General features: G+C 39.4%; 1 protein-coding gene across 1 annotated transcript in view; it reads right to left on the bottom strand.

Annotated features, from left to right (window-relative positions):
• The window catches only part of si:ch211-113g11.6 (uncharacterized protein LOC559008 homolog), a 47,362-nt gene that overhangs the window by 9,720 nt on the left and 13,297 nt on the right, over positions 1 to 24,345 (bottom strand). The window contains exons 4-10 of the mRNA XM_034145850.1: positions 23,935 to 24,030; positions 22,969 to 23,074; positions 17,322 to 17,429; positions 16,184 to 16,323; positions 15,084 to 15,262; positions 10,701 to 10,809; positions 10,254 to 10,464 (exon numbers count right to left, since the gene is read on the bottom strand). Of these exons, the coding sequence (XP_034001741.1) occupies positions 10,254 to 10,464; positions 10,701 to 10,809; positions 15,084 to 15,262; positions 16,184 to 16,323; positions 17,322 to 17,429; positions 22,969 to 23,074; positions 23,935 to 24,030 (949 nt within the window). The remainder of the gene's footprint in view (positions 1 to 10,253; positions 10,465 to 10,700; positions 10,810 to 15,083; positions 15,263 to 16,183; positions 16,324 to 17,321; positions 17,430 to 22,968; positions 23,075 to 23,934; positions 24,031 to 24,345) is intronic.

Genomic DNA, 24,345 nt, shown 5'->3' with positions numbered 1-24,345 from the left:
TTGATAATTGGGCATTGTGATGAAAATGTCATGTGGGACGGTGTGTCATGCATCGAATCCAGTCAGACATCTATTTGTTTTTCGTGGCTGACATTTAGGAGAACATGTACTATGCAGATGTGTGTGATCAGCAAGTGCAGTCAAGTGATCACCGCTGATAGACAGAGGGAAAACACTAGTATTACAAGTAGGCTGACTAAACAAACCCTTTGGCATTAGCCCATTAGCACACAGTAGCAGACCAAAAGCATGCAGCAAAGCAGTCCAGAAATCGTCCGACAAAAATGTTGCTTTTGAATGTATGGTTTTAAAAATAACTCTATATACTCTACTCTATATATACACATATGTGCACATCAATGCTGATTTGCAACCTGGTCCTAGATATTGTCCCTAAAATCCAATTCCATTCACAATTCTTGAGTTGCTATTTGATTGAAAGCAATGGTAAAGGAAAACGGTAAAGGAAGTCTTGGCCCTAATTTCCCTTATTGTTAGAACCACAGGATAGACCCTAACCCCAAAATACTTGTTGCCCCCAGAGCAGGGGTGTCAAACTCAATTTCATCGCGGGCCACATTCGCATAAAGGTTGCACTCAAAGGGTCGGTTGTAACTATATAAATATATAATATATATATATAAAATAATGTATTATATTATTGCCTCTGAATTGGATTATTATCGGATAGGATAATAACTTAGTAATTAACTACGTCTGAAAGCAGAAGTCCAGGGCAAATAATTGCAAGTCTCTTCAGTGCGCATGTCACAAAACGAGATGCATTGTGGGACATGTAGTTTATGGGCAAGCTGCTTATGTAAAGTTGCATGTAACCGTATAATAAACGTATTATATTCTTTGCAAGCTCTTGCGGGGCCACATAAAATGAAGTCGCGGGCCGGACTTGGCCCCCGGGCCTTTAGTTTGAGAGCCCTGCCCCAGAGGCTAAATTGTTGTCAGACCAATAGCTGATTGTGCTAACAGCTATTTATCCAATACTGTACGGTTATACAGTATTCCTGAAACGACTAGCGGCTAATAGCTAATCGTTAGCAACAACCAGGTTTTGCATGCCTGCACTTCAGTTTCTGCTATTATAAAGAAGAGAAGTCAATACATAAATATAGATTGTTGATTCATCAAGTCTATATCTTCTGGTAAAAATTACATTACATTACATGATAATTGTTAGACGTTTTTATCCAAAGCGACTTACATACTCAATACTGTGGACAATCCCCACAGGAGCAATTTGGGATGAAGTGTCTTGCCCAGGGACACAACGACATACTGACTACAGTGGGGTTTGAACCTGTGACCTCCTGTTCCCAACACCAAGGCTCTACCCACTGCGCCACATGCCTATCAAAAATAGCCTAGTATTCTTCTTTTGTAACTTGTGTTACTGTGTTCAATATGGAGGAACATTTGTCAGCGTCGCACAAATGAACACAATACACCAAGTGTGTGTGAATGTATGCTCCGACTATCATTTGGTCCAAGTGAAGTCTAACTCATGAATATTGTTTCCTGTTTTCCAAACAAACAGTTACAGCAGGCTCCCAGGCCTGATGGGATGTGATACTTTTTCCAACATTTCGCTGTTGTTGAATATTTCTGTCTTGCATTTTAAAAATCCTTTGTGTCCATGTAGCTCCAAGCCATAGCTCTCTTTACTGCAACAGGCAATAACACTCCTGGACAGCTAAGTGCAGCATCACTCTCAGAGACCCAGACTCTCTGCTCAATATTTCTTCATTGCCTACTTTCTTGTTGCCGAGTGTAAGGAGATTTCATTCGACTAAAAGCCCATGAAAATGTTCTTCTACCTTTTACCATTTCCATTTCCCTAACTCATTTCCGCCAGACGATTCCAAAGAATGACATCAACTATTTAAAGGCTCCCTGCAGAAAGATGTTTGTCTTTTGTCACGTCTGAGATTATTTTGCCTTCCCCACTGTGAAAATGTGATTACAGTGATACCTTTTTATCTTACATCTTCATTTCCTGCTTGCTCCCTCCATGAGGCACTTTCAAACTTGTAATTAGGCCGCCAGCGTGGAGCTGTACACTTCTTTTGTCCTAAAACTGTCTTTTTCATAATCTTCAAATCTTTTTTTATTCTTTTTGAAGTCAAAGATAACATTACCCATTATATCTAGTTTATTCTCATAGGATTCTTTATTCCTGTCTACAGCTATTTTCAGCTCTTTTATCAAAAACAAACATGATAAAGATAGCGGCAATAAATACTGACGGGGGGCGGAAAGGGTGACAGTGCTGAACCTGTGCAGCATCTGCTGATAGCATCTTTTTCTGGTTTTATTTTACCACAGAGAGTTTGCTGAGCACACATATTCTGCCACAGTAAACACCCTCCTGTGTACCTTTCTACATTTATGCAGTTGCTTACAGTTATAATCTAAAAGCAGTGAAGGTTGGAAAGAAAGCCAAGAGTCAATATTCATGTTTCCATCTGGCATAAAGGTTAAAACTTGCCTTCCTTTTTAGAAAAGATATTCTTCTCTTCACTCTAAGGTGCCGTCAGTCACATCCCAAAGTCCTATTTTTCCACCGCTTGGTTCACCATTGTAACCTTTAAGCTACTGCCATCTCGAATGTCATACTGTGAAGAAAAAATTGCTTCTGATCTCATATATAAAGTCAACTTGAAAGTGTTTCATTCTGACATGTCCCCGATCCCTGAGGCGATCTTTTTGCTGTATCGCCTCCATGTGTGAAAAAGTCCAAGCAGCTTCACGTCTTCATGGTGATCAATCTGTCACTGAGTTACTGAAGGGAAATATGACTTTCACTTCTGCTTGTTCTTTTGTTTCAGCACTCACCAGTCAAAAACAACAACCAGTGATAGCCAGAGGAGACTGGAGCAAAGGTCTACAACCTGTCATACGTCCTTCGCAGCTCTTTAGGGTCCGGACACAACACACTTACACCAGCTGTAGATCTTGCAATGTGTCCACACTTGACAGCACAGCCAAATTACTTGCAGCAAATTCATGATTTAGGTTTCTCAGAGCTTTCTTACTTTGGTGTTCTTCTTTACCAAGTCAATCACCATGGGCCAAGGCATCACACATGTTCTTCAATTGTATTCTGAGCACAGATCAGTGGTATGAAGGAAGCCAAATAAGTTAGTTTTGGTTAACAATAAAGACTATTGGCTAGTTGTTCTCCACAGACTTATCACATCGTCCGTTTTCTACCTGGTGATAGGGTCACTTGTATCATAGGAATGAATTTGCCTTGAATTACTCTAAACTGGTTTTCTAACGAGGTCGACGACTCAACTCCGATTTCTTTGAGTGCCGTCTAGAAACATGGTTTTTACAGCTGCATCAATATCTGGCAATGTCAGCTTCACTTTAGGGTCCAAAGGGACTCCGATGAGTAAAACTGGAGCAAAGGTCTACACACTGTCAAAGCTCCTTTGCAGCTCTTTAGGGTCTTAAGACAACACACACTGTAGATCTTGCAATGTGTCCAGCACCGTTTTATCCAGCTAACACTTGGTCAACGGACCAAACTGACTTGATTTGACCCATTTAGGTTTCTCCAAGTTGTCATGTCCAGCTTTTCTTTTCTTCATTGACAAGCCAAACACCATGGGCCAAGGCATCAGAAATGATCTTGAATTGTACTCTGAGCCCATAACAGACTATCAAAGACAATTGGCATAAAGGTAGCTACAGGAGTGTGTTTGATATACTATAAAAACGAGATATTTCCCACTTTTTCTCCCTGGTGATAGGGCTACTTATTGATAGGAATAAATTACTCTAAACCAGCTTCCAACCAGGTCTACGACTCAACTCCAATTTTAAATACTAGAGCTGTGTCGAGACGTGTAACTGCATCTATTGCTAGTAATGTTCGATGGACTCAAGACACCTAAGGGACTCCAATGAGGAAAACTGGAGCGAAGGTCTACAACCTGTCATAGCTTTAGGGTTCTGACAAATGCTCACGCTGACTATGGATTCTTAATGTGTCCACGCTGTTGGCTCCAACACTTGTCAGCAAAACTGACTTGCAGCTAATCCGAGATTTACAGTAAACTGTTTAGGTTTCTTGCAAGTTGTCACATCATGTCAAATATGCTCGGAGAAAGGAAAACAAACGCTCACTACCTGCTCAACACCTCAACACCAACATGCTAACGTTTGGAATTAGCGAAAGATGAAAAAATACATCAGGGCTGCTAAAGATATTTTATACAATCCAAACCTTTAGGACCATAGACAATGTATTTTATTATTTCATAAGCAACACTTTGATTGTATTCTAAGTATATAGGAAAAACCTTTCACAGTAGTTTGTTTTGGGTTAACAAAAAACCCTATTGAATACTTATCTCCACCTAGATCTTGTCAGTTTTCTCTCTGGTGATAGTGCTACTCAGTATCTCTCAGCAACAATAAAAGGGATCATTTTGCCTTGAATTAGTATAAACTGCCTTTTAACCAGGTCTACCAATCAACTCAAATACAGTGCTCTTTACAGCTACATCTATTGCTGTAATTACCGGCTGTACTTAGACACTGTCGACCAAAATAGACTCCACTGAAACTGAGGAAAAAACGAAATACCAAATGCAACTGCGACATCAAACCCTGCATGACGGAGGAGGGTAATTATGAGAGAATGGACATATCTCCCTAGCAAAGAAGCTATGAAATGAAGAGTGTTGTCTATAATAATAATAATGTCACAATCCATTAAATATTCAAATAACTTCAACTTTAGTTCTGTTGGCCCAAAAACAGTTTAGTTATTTTTGCATATGTTATAGGAGTATAAAAGGAGTTTTGAAACTGCTTGGAGGTAATACGTTTTCTGTCATGTTCAGAAGTTGATATGTGCCACAATTTCTGCGATCAAAAAGAACTAAAAATGAACTGAGTCAAAACCTGCAGCTTTCTGTCAGCCTGCATCACACGGAGACGTCCCACGAGACTAGTTAGAACGGGTTTAAAACACAAAGTATGTGGTGAGCTATTTATCTAATTAAGACTCTGCATGGCATCGCCCTGTCAGTTTGTTCGAGGTCAACATTTCAACGTGAATTCCTTTATCCTCCAAATGTCATCATCACCAAATGACTGCGAGCAGTATAAACAAGATGTGCGGTGAAGTAAGATGAGTCTTAGTTGAATACTCAATTCTGTTTTGTCAATTTGGACATTTCAGAGGTCGTTAATACTCGCTTATACACTGCCTAACATGACAGGTGCAGTCATATCAATCCACAAAAAGGAGTCCGATGGATTTAACATCAGCTGTGGATAACAAACATACGTTTTCGTCCATCAGAAAACACTGTGAAAAACGTTTTAAATATTCATTTTTATATTTGCGGAGAGTGCGAAACTTTGGATTCATGATGGCTAACCTATCAATAGTAAAGAAAAGTACAAGAAAACAAGAGAAGAAGTTAAAAGACAGAGAGCTAACATTGGAGATATCAGCAGAAGAAGACAGACGGGAAGTAAACACTAACGGGAACAGCAGAAGAAGACAGACGGGAAGTAAACACTAACGGGAACAGCAGAAGAAGACAAACAGGAAGTAAACACTAACGGGAACAGCAGAAGAAGAAAGACGGGAAGTAAACACTAACGGGAACAGCAGAAGAAGACAAACAGGAAGTAAACACTAACGGGAACAGCAGAAGAAGAAAGACGGGAAGTAAACACTAACGGGAACAGCAGAAGAAGACAGACAGGAAGTAAACACTAAAGGGAACAGCAGAAGAAGACAAACAGGAAGTAAACACTAAAGGGAACAGCAGAAGAAGACAGACAGGAAGTAAACACTAACGGGAACAACAGAAGAAGACAGACAGGAAGTAAACACTAAAGGGAACAGCAGAAGAAGACAGACAGGAAGTAAACACTAACGGGAACAGCAGAAGAAGACAAACAGGAAGTAAACAAAAGGGAACAGCAGAAGAAGACAGACAGGAAGTAAACACTAATGGGAACAGCAGAAGAAGACAGACAGGAAGTAAACACTAACGGGAACAGCAGAAGAAGACAAACAGGAAGTAAACACTAAAGGGAACAGCAGAAGACAGACATGAAGTAAACACTAAAGGGAACAGCAGAAGAAGACAGACAGGAAGTAAACACTAAAGGGAACAGCAGAAGAAGACAGACGGGAAGTAAACACTAACGGGAACAGCAGAAGAAGACAGACAGGAAGTAAACACTAACGGGAACAGCAGAAGAAGACAGACAGGAAGTTAACAATGTCGGGAACACAGTATGCATTGGTACGCCATGTATTATGTTATTTCCCCCTATATTACAGCCCTCATCAAGGTGCCATTTAACACACAAAGTCAAGTCACTCTGAATCTGTAAAACTACCCAGGAATATTCGCTTTGATCATCTGAATATGTTGTAAGAAGATAACATTTTGCATACAAAATCAAAGATGCATGAAAAGAAAAAGAGGGTGGAGATAAATATGCAATTCTGTGCATGTTTATCTTATGCAAAGGTATTTTGTGAAAATAATTATTGATCTCCATGGGATTTTTTAAATCTAGAATTATTCAACAATGCTAATCTCTTTTTCTCTAGCTTCAACATTTATTGTTTCCATTTCATAATCCCCGGCGTATGAACAGTGATTCGCAAGAGTAGCTGTGGAAAATACAATCAAGAGGACGCAGACATGATGAGGAAAATAGCTGTCGACATCGATGCAAAACTAAAGTGAATTTAATGTGGTTGTTTAGTCTGCATGTCATTGTGACATCGACATGCATTGCTAAATGAACCGAACCAGAATGGAAATATGCACCACGGTTCTATTCAAGCATAAATAATTCATGTTTTTTCTGGTCTTCTTCATCGAACTCATCCCTTGTATTGATATTTATCGTCTGAACACTCTGTATTTACCCTCCAGGCTATCACACTAACATCAGCCATTACTCAGTCTTGCATATAAACGGTGCGGCTTGTGTCTCTGTGCTCGTCTTTGTGGAAGATATTTATTGAAAAAAAATGTCCCAGGGCTACCCAAAATGCATCTGCTCTGATTTCACTGCCACTGCTCCAGAGGTGGACCCTGGCTCGCCACAGCTCCTCTTCTGATTGGCTTACCCTGCTCTAATGTTACGATCCATCAGAAGCGGAGCTGTGTGTGTGTGTGTGTGTGTGTGTGTGTGTGTGTGTGTGTGTGTGTGTGTGTGTGTGTGTGTGTGTGTGTGTGTGTGTGTGTGTCTGCTCCACTCACTAAAGATTGGATTATTTCACGTCCTCTCCATCATTTGTACAGATACAAGGGCGTGTTTGGAATACATTATGCAGATAGATGAGTTGCCTCGACAGATCCTGAAGTCCTACATTGAATCCATTTTAACAGTTTCCATTTGATGTTTATATGCCAGTCCCCCCTGTGAATTCACTGGGTAAAATAGTAAATACAAGCAGCTGTTACAGGAGTCCAGCAGAGTGACCTTTCTGTGCTGTATAACAGGCAGATGGGGAGTCTGTGTTGCTCCATGCTGCAAAACCAATTGCACCTCGGGGACATATAAATAAGAAAGTGAACTTTGAATTGGAGAATAAATGAATTCAATGAAACCAGAATACATAAAACAGATCGGAATAATCACAGAGCCTGAAGCCATCAGACTGTTTAACCCGTCCCTTGGAGCGTTAGGCACTCACAAAATTGGCACTTTACTTATTTTATTTGTATGGTGTTTTATTCTTTTGTATTTAATATGTAATCTTCATTGGACATATTACTTTAACTTGAATTTTTCCACTGCCTTTTTGGAATAAACAAGCACAATTTACTTTTCAATCGCATCTGGACATTTCAAGCGTCTATTCATCGGTCAGCCCACGAGTGAATCACAGAAAAAAGACTAAAACAAATGGATATCGTGGTCACTACATACACTATTGATCTATTATGTTATCTATCTAATGTGTATATATCTTATCCTTGTATTGCACATTCTTATGTTTATACAATTAATAATATTGTTTTCTTTCGTTCTATTTAAAAAAAAAAAGAAATGGCAAAACTGTCACAAAAATCTATTTTCCCCCCTTGGATAGTTAAAGGGGACCTATCATGCAAAATGTCCTTTTGTACGTCTTGTATACATGAATATGTGTCCCCGGTGTTCCAGGGAACTCACCAAGTGTCAGAAAACACAACCCTCTCTATTTTCCTCCATACCCAAATCTCTAAAAAAGGGGCTGCAACGGATCTGATAAAAACTGATCCAGATTTGAACACTGTCCTGACGTCAGGACGGTGGCGCTACGGCTATTGGGCCAACTCCACCAATCAGGAGGAGACAGCCACGGCCATTGCCGTTCTAAAGCGCTGGAGACGCTGTAGTACATATGCCAGGCCTGTAGATGGTGCTGTTCTCACAGAATCAGCCCTTGCAAAAACAGAGCTAAAAAATGTAAAATTGAGCAAAATGAGGCATGGCTAAAATGCATGATCTGTTTGGTATTTTGAAAAAAAAAAAAGTATAAATATGCCTTATATAGGTATGGTCCTACACTATATTATTCAAATATAGCATGATAGGTCCACTTTAAAGTATTTCTGATTGTTATACTGATTCTGAATACATTTCAAAAAGGAAACATCAAACAGAATATCTCCAGTGCAACCTCTTCCTCTGTCCTCAGATACCACTGCGACTAAACTGCTCTAGTTTTTTTTTTAGGCCACCCCTGGCTGTTCACATCTCTCCATCCTCCCCCTCCTGTCACTGACACAGTCATTACATCCCACAGCGAGCGGCCGTTCTGTCATTTTTAACACTTTGTTTCATGTTTTTTTTTTTGTCTGCTTTTAATAGAAACAACCCAGAACAGCCGGGTGAACGACAGTCACATACCCTGTGAGAAATTGCACTCAGAAGAAAGATGACACTGGCTCATCTTTTCCCATGAACTTCGTTGTGGTGAGACATTCGTGCAGACTTGAACATATGACTTGTGATGGTTGCCATAGTAATCTCCCTGAGGCACAAGGCAATATTCGGAGCAGCAACAGCAGTTGATCAAATAGAAACAGTCGTGTGAAGGCCAGGAATCGTTTGGATAGGCTTTGAACAGAATATATTTTTACTTCTGTCAATTTTCAGTGACTAAATTAAGAATTAATGCAGCTGTACATTTTGTATTCAATCATTGTTTGCATTACATAAATGCCTGTTCTTGTTTTCTTTATCCAGCTTGCTAATAGTGGTGTGCTGCTAAACTCATATAACATTTAGTTACAGGATTAATTTACTTATATATGAGATAACTGATGAATCGAATCAGTTGCAGAGAACAGGATCCAACCCTCTTTATAAATTGCTAGAACAACCCAACAGAAACACTGCAGCAGGAACATAAGCAAGATACTTTATACAAAGATGGGTGGGGCTTGAAGTATTGTTTCTTATTTTTTAAGTATTTGCCATCATATATTTTGCTGCTACGACTTCAGTCCCATTTCCAGTCGCAGCAGTGTGCTGTTTTCAGCAAAAATTGCCTTGAAAATAAAACGACCTGCTCAGCACGCTAGCAACTTGCTGAGGATGACAATTAAACATCTGGCTGCTTAAGAGACAGATATTGTTTTTAAACCCAGACCTTTTGAACCACTGTTTTAGGAGGAGACCAAATCAGAGCTAAAAGAAGAAAAAAACACAAACTTGACGATAATGTCGTACTAATGGTATCCAAATATTGTTTGTCAAAACGTTAGGGTCACTTTTTAAGGCAATAATATGTCACGGCTGTATGTCAGTGCAGTTCTGTTTGAGGTACTCTGCCCTCTAGTGGCCAGCAAAGGATAACATGGGTTGTTGCAAACGTGACGTTAAAACACGGCTCAAGTAAAGATAAGAGTGAGTGAAATGGGATTATAACCTGCAGTAGAGAACATGTGCATGTATCCGTTATAGGCTGCACCCAAGCTGATGTAAATGCTGAGAAATTTAACCACAAAATAGCTGCTGCAGAGACGCCATTTGAAGATGAAAATCACTGTGATTGGTCAGCTTAAACTGCATTTATTTTGAATTGATGTTTTTAATGCCAATAGAGATTTCTTTTGAAAAAGAGGCAAGCATTTCCTAAAGTGAAATCATAACGATCGCATTAAAGCACAAAAAAGGAAGTGGACGCAGATACTCCATGACAAACACCTGAAGCTTTAACACACACATATATAACAAAGCACACACACCTGTTCCGATGTACAGGACGCTGTAGTGCTCGTCGTTGACCGCCATCACGATGTCCGCCACAGTGTGTGTGATTTGGTCGTCGTCCATGGGCAGGTCGAGCGGAGCCACACCGACCGGCTGGATCACGTCCTCGATCTCCGGGTGGTATCTGATCACCCCGAGGTTTTTGATGTCGTTGTGACCTCCTGTTGTCGAGTTTTTGCGTACGCACTGAGGGGGGAGAAGTGACGTAATCGATTCAGACCAGGCTGAATAAACAAGATGCCCTTGGACAAAGAATTTGAAATTGCTTCTCTTTTATCAACTCGTGCCTTTCAAAAAATAGCATTTTGATCCGTTCACCTCTGCAATAAAAGGCTGTCTCATGCAAACATTTTATCGCAAAGCTGTTTTTCTCAGATAAGTGAAAAGGAAATAAAAGATTGTTGCAGGGTTTTTTTTCTTACCATCCCAGGGCGAGAGCCAATGAAAGCGCTGCTGTAGCCCTTCAGTTTGGAAGTGGAGAAAGCCACGTCAATGTCTTCGATGGAGTAGGCACAAATCACTGTTCTGCCCCTGAACAAAGGCAGAGAAAGGAGTAATTACATCTACAATAAAACTGGGACGAGTTGTTATGAGGGACACACAGGGACAGAAGAAATGCACTCAACCATGAATAGAAAACAGTAAATAACTATGAATGCCGCCTTGTTCAAGGGAAGTGGAAGTCTTGGAGCAAACCAATGTCTACTTTCAAACTCTCGCATGATAGAAGACTGCATTTTACTAAAATGTGTCTTGTTATTATGTGTTTATTTCACATTCTCCTTTTGTTCTTTATTGTACCATTACAGCAAATGCAATAAGCTTCAAGCTAACGTTGGTGAAATGCATAAAACATCAACACTTGTGTTCAATATTTGAAAGTGTCCCTTACAAATGGATCCAATTAAAAAATATGTTTTGTCACAAGAGAGCCAATTAACTGATCTCCCTCTTTTCAAAACAAAGCTTTTTTATGAGAAAAATACAGAATAATAAGCCAACCATTTACGCTTGATACTGTATGACACTGTTTGTATTTGTATGTCAGTGTGACAACTTTTTAAATGTCTTTCAAAATGTGAAAATATGTGTAATCTGTGTGTCCTTTGGTGAACAATTAGACATGGAAACATCCTGCAAACAATGACACCACAATGTTTTTGAACATCAAACATATGACAGCTGATATTGTTGCAGCACGACTTGCAACATTTGGGAACAACTATATGGCAGACTCCACAAAAAATAGAATTTACAGTCAAATAAAACACTGATAAGACACTTATTTTAAGTCTGAAGAAATGGCAAACTACAGTGTATAGGTGTGTTTATTGTGAGTGTCAGTTACTCTGGTTTTCTTAAGCTTTATAATATATTGTGCGATGAATGTACCTCTACCATATTCTGTGTGACTGTTGCAGCTGTGCCTTATCAGATCTTGAGGAACAGACATGTCCACATTTTAATTTTAAAGGGGACCTATCATGCAAAATGCCCTTTTGTACGTCTTTTATACATGAATATGTGTCCCCGGTGTTCCAGGGAACTCACCAAGTGTCAGAAAACACAACCCTCTCTATTTTCCTCCATACCCAAATCTCTAAAAAAGGGGCTGCAACGGATCTGATAAAAACTGATCCAGATTTGAACACTGTCCTGACGTCAGGACGGTGGCGCTACGGCTATTGGGCCAACTCCACCAATCAGGAGGAGACAGCCACGGCCATTGCCTTTCGAAAGCGCTGGAGACGCTGTAGTACATATGCCTGGCCAGTAGATGGTGCTGTTCTCACAGAATCAGCCCTTGCAAAAACAGAGCTAAACAATGTCAAATTGAGCAAAATGAGGCATGGCTAAAATGCATGATCTGTTTGGTATTTTGAAAAAAAAAAAGTATAAATATGCCTTATATAGGTATGGTCCTACACTATATTATTCAAATATAGCATGATAGGTCCACTTTAAATAAAAATCCCGAAATAATGTAAGATTTCAATCATTTCCATCAACAGTAGGATTTAAGATCTTTCTGCTGGTTTTATGCCAGTAAACAAAGATGTCATCTGCATTAACATATTCACAACATTTGTCTATTAGCTTCCAAGTTACATAACAATGTTCTCTAATGTGAATGTATTTTCCTATAAATAATCCATATACCTGTATTGCTATGCATTTTTTTGGGTGGGGGGATGTACAGTAAGGCTGCTTGGAGTCTTTCTCAACACATTCACAAACATTGTCACAGTCCCTCATTCTTTGGTAGTTTTCATTTCCCTTTCATCTGACTCTCACAGTTCCCTCTGAGTTGATTGCAGGTTATTCAGATCACCTGTTACACAGTGTGTGGGCCCGTACACCTGATTAGTAATTGAGAGCAGCGTGTTGCCTTTCCCCCTTTGGGCCAATCAGAGTGAGGGGGGGGGTCTGTCTTTAGGGTTTAAGAGAGACAGAGATTTGCAAACCCAGGGCTTTCTGAACCTCGAGTGACTTGTAATATAACCTCTTTTCAGCAGGAGTTATGAGCCAGAAACCTTCTTAAGAATCACCCGCTGCCCATAAGTGCTATTGGATTTATGTGTCTTTATCAAAAGTCCTTTATGAACAATGTTCCATTTTCCCAAAGAAGATCAAATAACGTTTATCATTGAAGAAGCATTTGTTGAAAATTGAAGAGGCATTTCTTTCCTTGAGAAGACATGATGTGCCATTTTGTTTCTCCCTGTTGAGATATACGATATATAGATATATATATATGCTTCTCAGGCTTCTTCCAAACACTTAAAATCTGGGAAATCAGTACTGCCACAAGTTGTTCTCATACCATGTTTGCTGCATTAGACAACCCATAAATTGCATGCTCCAGCAACTAGCTTTACAAAATGAGATAAAAGAAGAACTTATCTCACAGATAAAATATATTTTAGGCTAATGTTTGTAAGTTGTCTGAGCTTCAAACAAACATATTAAGCAGTAGTTTTTCTTCTCGAGGCTGCATGTAAGAGCTTTCACTTGTATACGGGTTGCTCGCATGGCTATTCCTTAATAACCTCTCTTGTCTTTCTTTGTTTTCATCTCCATTTGGAACCTGTCTCCATAAAGAAGTACAAATTAAGCAATCAACACTTCAAATCCTCTGCTAGCCTGTACAACCTATGGTTACCCAAAACACCATTCTCTGTTTTGTTTCACCAAGATGTTCATACTTGTCTCCGGAGACCCGTAATTACAGCTTCATGCATCACGACGAAGCTTCTTTGTGCATTCTTTAATTTACATAAGCATAACATCACACCATTTACAGGGTCATTTCCGTTAAGCTGTATAGACTGTGTATAATCTGTTTTATATAATCATGTGTTTCAAGCCATACTAGTGGGTTATCCATTTAGTTTCCAAAAGGAGGCATACCTATTTCTGTGGCCAATAGTTGTCTCCATTGGCATGTGTGGTGTCAGCAGAAAAGGGTCATGGAAACTAGAACTATTTAAAGACCGAGGGGACAGAGGTCAGTAGGAGTTCAGCTACGCATCTGAGATTCCCTTAGACTCTAGGGACATTACGCTATTGATTGCTTTGTTGCAAGGTAATGTGTCTCTTATAGCAGGGGTTCCCAAAGTTTTAAAATGTAAAAAAGTAAACACCTCTTATGAAATGTACACTACATTTATTACGGAGTTTATGTCCGAGCCAACAGACTCACAGATCGTTGGCTACTGAGAGAAATCCAAAATACACCGCATAGTACGACACAAACCTCCGCTGTGGATTTTCAAAACAAAATATAGTAGTATCGCAGGCCCAAGTTTAACTCTCTGAGGCCTGCATGGTCTGCCAACAAAACAAAAATAAAAAAACGTTTATGCAGACCCAACAACAGCCTCTGATCATCAACAGACTTCATGCAATGCTTCATCGGATGCATATATCAGATAGTAATCTCTATCTAACTCCTAATACATCTACATCTACTTCCAGCATGGATACATGTTCATAACATACATCCATTGTTTGTTCTATATGCTTCTTGAAATCCTAAAAAACACATCATTTTTCTAGAACAGATTACAAATCGCCTGAAAATGGTACAAACAAGAGGCAACATGTTTGACGAAGGTGTTGCGCTGGGCTATTTCATGCAATTGAAAGTGAAACGTAAGCTCGCTCCATTGCGGAGATATTCCCGTGAGAGTGCGGAAAACTTAAATTAATTCACCACCACCACTTTGGTGTTCTTCAAACTACTAGCGTATTTGTTATAAACAAAACTTCACTTTAAAATAGGGAACATATTCTGAGTTAGAAATACCAATTTCTTCGTTATTTTGACACAATTAACACTTAGTTTAATTTATTGTTACATAAGAATAGATCATATTAGTGTTATTATGGGAGAATTACTATTCTTGTGGTACTGCTGCCTTATTAGGCCCATATTGAGCAGCGCATATTAAGACCAAAACTAATGTACAACAACGTCCTTACTTGCAATAAATAAGCACTAATTAGAGGGTTATTGAGGAAAAACTCTCAATTAATGGCCTATTATTGTAGAATATGGTCATGTAGAATAAGGCATTAATAAGTGTTTTGTAATGACTAATAAAGAGCCAATATACTGCTAATATGCATGTTACTTAACAACTATTTGATGGTGAATATGTGTACCTTAATATAAAGTGTTACCCATATTTGACTTCAACCATCTCTGTGTCTGTGTTGTCTTATTCTTGAATGTTGTGAGTGTTACATCGAATCCACGACAACGGTGTGAGCAGTCGATGTGTGTGTAGGTTCCTGCTCACCATGCGTTGGAGAACAGGCCGTACAGGACCCCCGCCCTCTTGTCCTGCGCCGTCAGAACCACCGCCTGCTTCAGGTTGTTGTACTGCTGGTGGGTTTTTCCTGCGCCACACATCATCCGGGCCTTCATGAAGGTGGTCCAGGAGTTCTCCAGCAGCGCTTTGATGCCCCCTTCATCCACCTGGAAACAAACATGAAAGGATTGTGACAACAAAGTCATAATATGGCAGCCGGGTTGCCAAATTGATTTAGAATTATACTTTGAGTCCCCCGCAAGGATGTGACTCTGACCCCTCACCCACAACACCAGTTACTCTCTCTCATAGGAGTACTCTGACATTTAAGGGGAAATACAAATGTTGCGTGTCTTATCTTTGAGATTCAGTACACTGATGTGTGCAGTGTAGCTCAATCAAATGTAAATCTGCCAAGCAGCAACTTGTAAAGGCTAAATATGAATGGATCAATGCATAGAGATACAACAAGAAATGATCTCAGTAAAAAGTTCTTTATATCTAATTAAGAGCATTTATAGTGGTGTGTCTCAATGCACAACCTTCTGTACTTTCACTTTCTGTTTTGAGTTTATAACTGTGTTCACACTCATCCTAACCCTAAGGCTGGCAAAGTGCAGTTCTGTTTCTTCACTCATGTTGCTCAAAAAGTTGAGTGTTGAATGTTTATTGTCTTTATTTAGCCTGTATTGATTTGGTACCCCAAAAGACAACTCTGCTAACTAGCTTGCAAGCTAGCTTACAGCATTGGTTGTATACCCAGTGAGCGCAAACAAGTGTGCAATTTTAAGGAAACACTATACCCTAGTAAAACTCATTCCCACAAATAAGTAAATAGTTTACAAAGTGTCCTGCATGGGAGTCTACTAATGGAAGTATCACAATTGGATGGCTGTCATGATGGGGCCATTAGCTAGCCAGTTGGATACATGAAAAGATTACAACACACAGAAGAAAAGTGACTTCATTTTTTGCTAAGAAAGACATGACTACCCAAGACATCTGCTAACTAACAGGTATTGTATTTATGTATTTACTTATTGAACTAGTTCTTTGTCTACAAATGTCAAAAAATTGTTGATTTTTACCGTGCAGATGCGTCCAATGCGGGCCCTGTACGGCTCCTCGTCCACTCGGGCTGTCTTGTTGAGCTCACTGAAGAAGAAGTAGATCTCCTCCTTGTACTTCACTGTGGACGGGATAACGGCTGCCCCCGCAAACTGTGGATCTGGTGATGAGATTTCAAATTGTCCATTAAGATATCGGCACTTTGCTCCACTTTATCTTGAAGATCTCCCTGAGTCTAGCAATCTTTTTTTCCACATTATTGCATAACCTTTTTGCGCCAAAATGGCTTCTCTCAGTGGACTTGTTTCTGGTTCACATTAAACTGCTGTGAAGAACATGACCTGGAAAAATAAGAGTAAATAAACCTACATGGTATTTTCCCCCTGGGAATCAAAGTGGGATATCTACACCCACCTTTATGGCAAGCCGATTTAGCTTTTATTCTCTTCTGGAGGATATTAAAAAATCTATTGTTACTAGTTAGAATGTTTATTTCTGATATAAAAAATAGAATTTTAACTAGTTAGAAGTAAAATTCTTGATATCAGAAATTGAATTGTAACTAGAAGTAATGTGTATTTCTGATATCAGCAATGCGATTTTAACTAGTGAGATTTGCATCGTTTTTCTCATTCATTTCAATGGGAGTTGGAATAGTTCAAATTCCAATTTCTGATTATCAGTAATTCAATTATTACTAGTTACAATTACATTTTAACTAGTACAAATACCAATTTCTGATATCAAGAATTCAATTTCTCTAGTCGAAATGCCAATTCTTGATATCAGAAATACAATTTGAACTAGTTATAAATAAAAATTGAATTATAACTAGTAACAATTGAATTCCTGATATCAAGCATTTGCATTCTAACTAGTTAAAATTCATTTTTTGATATCAGAAATAAACATTATTACGAGTAAGAATTGCATTTTTTATATCATGAATTTGCATTCTTACTAGGAAGAATAGATTTTTTGATATCCTCCAGAAATCAATAAAAGCAAAATCAGCTTGGCATACACCTTCTCCATATTCATCAGTCTATATGTTGTGTGCGTGACTCTCCTCTTCCTCCTCCTCCTCCTCCTCCTCCTCCTCCTCCTCCTCCTCCTCCTCCTCCTCCGCCTCCTCCTCCTCCTCCTCCTCCTACTCACTCAGCAGCCAAATGTTCTCCGTCTTCAGGAGCTTCTGGGAGCCAAAGGTACGTCGAATGGAGCCGGGGTGACCTGCCACAGATGACATTGCCGAATACAGACTCCCATCTGAGAGAGGAGAGAGGAGAGAGGAAGAAGAGAGTGTTGATTTAAAAAAAGAAAAGGGTACACAGTTCAGAGGGAGAGGATGAGAGATTGAAGTGACACAGGAGGGGGGTTGAGTGAAGCTGGAGGAGAGAGGATACAGAGAGAGAACATTAAACAGAGAGTGAAGACAGACAAAGGGGGGGAGGGGAGGACTTAGACTCAAGAAGGAGAGTAAAAAAGACATCAAGGCAGAAAAGCTCACGAGCGCCATTCTTCAAACCCCACTTAGAGCTCTTAGGTCTCCATAGAAATTAGCATTTGAGATGGTAGCAGTAACATCTTAATTAGGACTTATCGTTGTTAGAACGCTTCGCAACTCGAGACGCGGATCGGATCGTTGCTTCGGAAATCGATTTTGAAGAGCGTCCTGCAGCGCATACTAACCTCTCACTAATTTCTGAATGTCTCCACAGACAGTCCATCTGCATTAGATGGGTTAACAAAGAAACAATTTGTCCGTCGCTAATAATGAGCTTTGACCAATGTGGAAAGGATGTTTTTAACTCCTAACATCTCTATTTAGTTAATGTGATTCTGCACAGCTGGATAATCACAAGTTCCCTGTGGAGAGGTGCAAGCAAACAAAGGCATTTGGGATCCTCGTAGACGATTTTCACCCATTACAATTGTCTTTTTTATTTAACCTGTTCCACTCTGAGCCTGTTTTTCAGGTCTCAGGCTCGAAAATGACATTCCCAGAACAAATGACCATATCTTCCCTTCTAAAAGGGTTAAATTAATAATCTTTTCTCAAAGTAATGATAAACCTGTGAGTTGGATGTAGAAGTGTCAGAATCAATATAAATGTTTTTTATTTTAAAGAAAATTCAGATTTTACATAGTAAAAAACTGTAAATTATAGTGTCCGTCCAAAAATTATTTTTTACAGATAGTGAAAACTACCCTTGGATGATGGGTTAGTAGACTAAAAGCTTTAGGAATCCAAAGTACAACATATAATAAGTACCCTGTATCAAGATTGATGCAAAACAAGTGAAATTTGACCTTTATAGAGAGATTTAGCCAAAAACTGGGCCATCTGGGGTCATTTGGGTGGATTTGACCTATCTCTGGCCCCCCTTGCTCGATCTGGTTGGTTGACATACCCTTGTGACCGTTAGAGCCAATAGAATCGAAGGAGGATACTCACATACACATACATTGTAAAGAAAAAATGTTGCCGCTTCCGTGTGGAAAGCGAAACTAAACTGGAGGAATGTCTCCTTCTGGAGTTTGGAAACTAAAACGCAGTTGTATTGCTTATGGATTATCAGAAATAATTTCAAAGAAGGCACAGACACATAGGATGAACCTATGGATTAACTGCAGCATCGTTTTTTTATCGTTTTAATGCCATTGAAGACCACTTTTGACCAAGGTAAGCCATATTTATATGTTTAGCTTCTTGGCTCCACATGTGATGATGTACACTTTCGTTGATAGCGTCGCGAATGTTTATCACTGAGTGTTGAGGTGGGCACCGTTAGATTCAGTGTCTCCAGGACACCAAAAAATAGTGTTTGGTTGTGCATCTAGGATAAGTAATAAGGGAGTTCTGAGTGAGTTTATGTGCGTTTGTCGGTCCCGTTTTTTTCGATCGAGGCTAATTCAGAGGCTGAGTGCTAGCATTGTGGGTTTTTTTTGAAAAAAAAAATTAAAAAGATCAGTTAGCTGAGTTTCTTCCCGTTACATGGATATAACACATTCATAGTTTTATTCAATATTAAGATTCCTTAGACGTTGTTTCCTGCAAATGACGCGTTTATCCGCCCGGTACCGGGGGGAAGGCGTGAAACAGGTTAAAGGGGACCTATCATACTAAATGCACTTTTGTACGTCTTTTCTACATGAATATGTGTCCCCGGTGTTCCAGGGAACTCACCAAGTGTCAGAAAACACAACCCTCTCTATTTTCCTCCATACCCAAATCTCTAAAAAAGGGGCTGCAACGGATCTGATAAAAACTGATCCAGATTTGAACACTGTCCTGACGTCAGGACAGTGGCGCTACGGCTATTGGGCCAACTCCACCAATCAGGAGGAGACAGCCACGGCCATTGCCGTTCGAAAGCGCTGGAGATGCTGTAGTACATATGCCAGGCCAGTAGATGGTGCTGTTCTCACTGAATCTGCCCAGAGCTAGAAATTGTCAAATTGAGCAAAATGAGGCATGGCTAAAATGCATGATCTGTTTGGTATTTTGAAAAAAAAAAAGTATAAATATGCCTTAAATAGGTATGGTCCTACACTATATTATTCAAATATAGCATGATAGGTCCACTTTAATCCAATTTAGCTGGATTTGTAAAGCATAATATATTTGCTAGAAGATCTTTCATTTGAACAAAAACTCAACGGTTTGAACCTGGCACTGAAGTATAACTTCAAACCTAAACATGATGTTCAACTTCCCATACAATAAAACGGGTAAATATTGTGAGTCCAAACAAAACTACTTGATGAATTTAAGGGAATAAAACAAATTGGCAAGATGGACTATGATTACAAACGTCAATGTGATGCATGTACGAATAAAAACTGGGAAAAAATATGTTTCCTTTGTGATGAAATTGAGTATCAATTTGTTGTGTTGGGAACAAAATGTCCCAACACATGAATATGGAGAACTTTCATGTGCTAATGAACAAAATGAAACTCTTGTAAAGAACCGAAACAGACAGTAGTTTGTGGATATCTAAATTTAGCCAAATGTTTGTACCACAATTGGAAAGTAATCTAAACGTGTAGGGCATACAGTATATCGTACATATACGCAGTACTTATGGCACATACCATTTTAAGTCAAAGTCAACTTTATTGTCAATCTTTCAGCTTGTGTGCACAGACAGAGAGATCGAAATACCGTTTCCCACAATCCCGAATATAAAAATAGAAATATGTATAAGATATGTATCCTACACAATCAAATCAATCAAAAGACTCTCCTAACCTTGATCAAAACCACTAGGACTTTAAAGAACATTCTGATAACATGTTAATCTTTTTAACAACCCTACCATCATTCTTTACTCTTTATCGTCCAGGATTCTGTAAATCTTGTGAGTTATTTCTAAATCTATTTGTGCAGTGAGTTATATAAGAGCTCAATGTTTAATGTGAATGTTTCCATGTGAAGGCACCACAGCAGATGGCTGACTGTCGCATGTTTTTCACTCAGCGAGGTGTGATCCCCCGGTGGTGTTGGACTTTGACGAATAACATGTACGATATATTTCTGTTGCACAGGAATTAATTCATTACTCTTTTTAAGGTTTCCCCTTTTCTCTTTTCCTCTAAGACAGGGGTGTCCAAAAGACGGCTTGGGGGCCAAATGCGGCCCTCAACAAATTCAAAAAGTATAATGAAATATGGCCCACAAATGAAACGTGTGCTTGTCTTATATTGTACTTCTTAACTCCAAATGTAAACATATATCACACAGTAGTATTCATGTGTTAATGAGACCACTTTTCAAATAAATTCAGTCAATTCAACTTGGAAACATTTTCTAACATCTTAGTTGATAAGAAAAAAGCCCAATGACTTATTTACAAGCTTGAAATACACCCTTCCTATTTCTCCATATTATAATCATTACATTACATTACATGTCACTTGTTAGACGCTTTTATCCAAAGCGACTTACATACTCAATACTGTGGGCAATCCCCACAGGAGCAATTTGGGGTGAAGTGTCTTGCCGCTCAACCCACTGCGCCACACGCCTCCTGTAATCAACCTGAGGCTTCTGTTGTAAGGGATGAGCTGCCAACACTCACAAGCATCATTTACCTACATTTGATTGATTTTGCTAACTTATAACAGAACTTATGAGGCAATATACCTCTAGTGAGTGGCCCAGCCCTTCGTATATTTTTCTGTATGTGGCCCTTGTGAAAAAGGTTTGGACACCCCTGATCTAAGAGCTTTTTAAACTGGGGTTGATAATTCGGGGGATGGTGTTGTTTTATATCTAGATCAAGGGTCGATGGATAGAGGTTGGTTTTCTGTAAAGATTGTAAAACCCTTTGAGAGGCATTTGGGTTTGATACAATAAAACTGATGCATTTGCAGTTAAGGTTTAGACTTGCTTTGTCCAGTTCTCTTAAAAGTTGTATTTTGGCAGCAGTCGCTCAGTCCGTAGGGACTTGGCTGGGGAAGTGAAGGGTCGCTGGATCAAGTCGCAAATGGACCAAACATACGGACTGGTATTTGAAGAGGTGCCGGTTCACCTGTACACTGCTGAGGTGCCCTAACCCCAAACTGCTCCCTGACACCTGACAACCTGCAGCCTCTTCGCTCTTCATCTCTCAGTACATGCATGCGTTTGTGCATATCTGTATGCAGACCATATCTGTATAGGTCATATGCATGTGTGTATTTGTAATGTGTGTGTGTGTGCGTGCGTGCGTGCGTGCAGAATTTTCACTTGAGGATAAATAAAGGTCAATCTTATGTTATCTCATCTTATCTTATTTGCCCAAAAGTTGTTAACACAGTACTTTTTCTGTTTTTATGCAGGTTCATTGTTGGTAGAAAAGGCTCGAACTGTGATGGACGAAGGATCTCGATTCAACTGTGAAGTGAATTGAATCACTCACTCGATAACCTTCGTTTAACTGTGGCTCCATTCGTTGTCATATTGATTGAAAGGCTACTCAGACATATAAAGGGTTTGTAACTTACACATGAGTGACCTGAGTTTAAATCTTACCTTGTGTGATGAAGTATATTTAAACACGTTATACACACTTTATTTCTACTAGCTCCAACAATATACACTTAAAACACAAGAGATTAACCTAGAAATTGAGCCATCAGCATGAAGCATTATTTTCAGTAATAGGATCAAATTAAATCTTGTTTAAATTAAAATAAATATGCTTTAGGCCAGTAAATACATGGTTTGTTAACACACCAATCTTGTAGAGGATGGGCTCGTTAAAATAGTGTTCTGTGGGTTCCTTTAAATAAAAGCAACCTATTAATTTCCATGTTATGAATAGAGAGATAATAAGAAGTCAGGTCGCTCCAGGGAGGCTGGGACTCTCACGTCTCACTCGGTTGCTCCACACTCAAATGAGCAAAGTTAATATAAACGCAGCTTTGATACAAAATAAGATATTTAAGAAAGTGACACCTTTCTTGGATGAGAAAAGGTGAGACTTACTAACCGAGACACTGAGGAAAAATGACTGAAGAATTCATTACTTCTAACTTTTATCTTTTAACACATTGAATGTATTTAACCACAGAGGCTTTTCTTACAGAAACTGAGCTCCACACAGTTTTGGTATCCAAATACGGTTGGTCCGAATATAAACAAGCCAAATTCTGTTTTTAATCTAATGCCGTTTTACACACTTTTAAGGTAAAATGTGGGGTTTTTTCGAAGGCAATTGTGTATCTTTAAGACATTGTTTGTTGCTGCCTCCATCACGTTTATTTTCTAACTTGACTCCTGCGAGCAGAGCCGTATTTTCCTTTCTGAGTTTGTTACCTGCAGGAAAGCTGATGGACTTCTGGGAAGGGTAGGGCGGTGAGATGTCAGAGGCCGACGCTATCTGCCCATTCCCCTGGACGTCGGTCAGCACCGTCTCATTGACCTATCGGAGAGGGAAGAGCTGTTTCTGCCTGGAGGAAGTCTAGCATTGTAACCCCTGTTCATTCAAGTCATGCATTATGTATGCAGTAGGGGTGGGGGAAATAATCGATACAGAATAGTATCGCGATACTTTGCGTGGAGATATTGTATCGATACACGGATGCCAAGTATCAATATTTTATTATATACTTTTTTTTTTAATATAAAATGTAGCATATCCCTCCGAAAGATGGTCGTATATAAAACAGGAAGTTACGTTAAGACATGTATATCATTTCAATGAAAGTAACAAAAACAATGCCATCTCCTTTTCAGGTTAAAATAACACACATTGTGTTATTTACATAAACTATTCATATTGCAAATACATTTTTTAACCAGGAAGGGAAGACAGACATAGATGTGATTTGCAATATATCGTATCGCAATACTTAGCATATCGTAGAATCGCAATACTATCGTATCGTGGCTTAAGTATCGCGATAGTATCGTATCGTGGGGAGCCTGGTGATTCCCAGCCCTAGTATGCAGTGCATGGACTGGGCTGAAAAAGTCTTGCACTTCTTGAGATAAATAGAGTCGTCTGAGTCTACATTTTACACTTTGCTATGCCATGGCCAGACACTTTCATTCTCATTACTAAGAGAAAACATCCTCCTATAGGCAATAAGAAAGTCCCGGCCTTCATCTAACCAACCGAAGAAGTAATGGAGCAAATGAGTGAATGCTAATTACAATCGATCTTGAGACTCTCTTTAAGGAGCCGCAGTAGCAACCAATACAAAGTGTAATAGTGGCTGCAAAATAACATACTGTACTCCCCTAGCATTTCAAAAGAATTTGTCTGAGAGAAACACTTACCAGCATCCAGCACCTGGGGCTCCCAGCATTTGTTCCACATATAATCATTGTGTCGTTTACTTTCTGAATGACGGTGATGAAATTATCACACTCCAGCTGTGAGAGAAAGAGTCAGTAATAGAGAGGGACAAAGGCAGAACATGAGGCAAAACCAAAAGTGAAAAGGGAGACAATTACACAGATTGTGACGGGGGGGAAAAGATGCAGAGAGGCAAAAGAGAACATGTGGAAGAGTGATTGGAGACAAGGGCCGAGAGAAAACAAGACTGATAAAACAACAACAAGAGACGGAGGTGGAATAGAGGCATAGGGAATCAAAGACAGACTGCAACACAAAACAGATTACGAGGGCAAAAGCGGATTGCTCAGAGAGGGAGAGATTTAAGGGAAATTGGAGGTGATCCATGCTCT

The sequence above is a fragment of the Trematomus bernacchii genome, unplaced genomic scaffold (assembly GCF_902827165.1).
Source record: "Trematomus bernacchii unplaced genomic scaffold, fTreBer1.1, whole genome shotgun sequence".
Lineage (NCBI taxonomy): Eukaryota > Metazoa > Chordata > Actinopteri > Perciformes > Nototheniidae > Trematomus > Trematomus bernacchii.
Note: the sequence above shows the minus strand (reverse complement) of the source record. Positions and strands in the feature narration are given on the sequence as shown.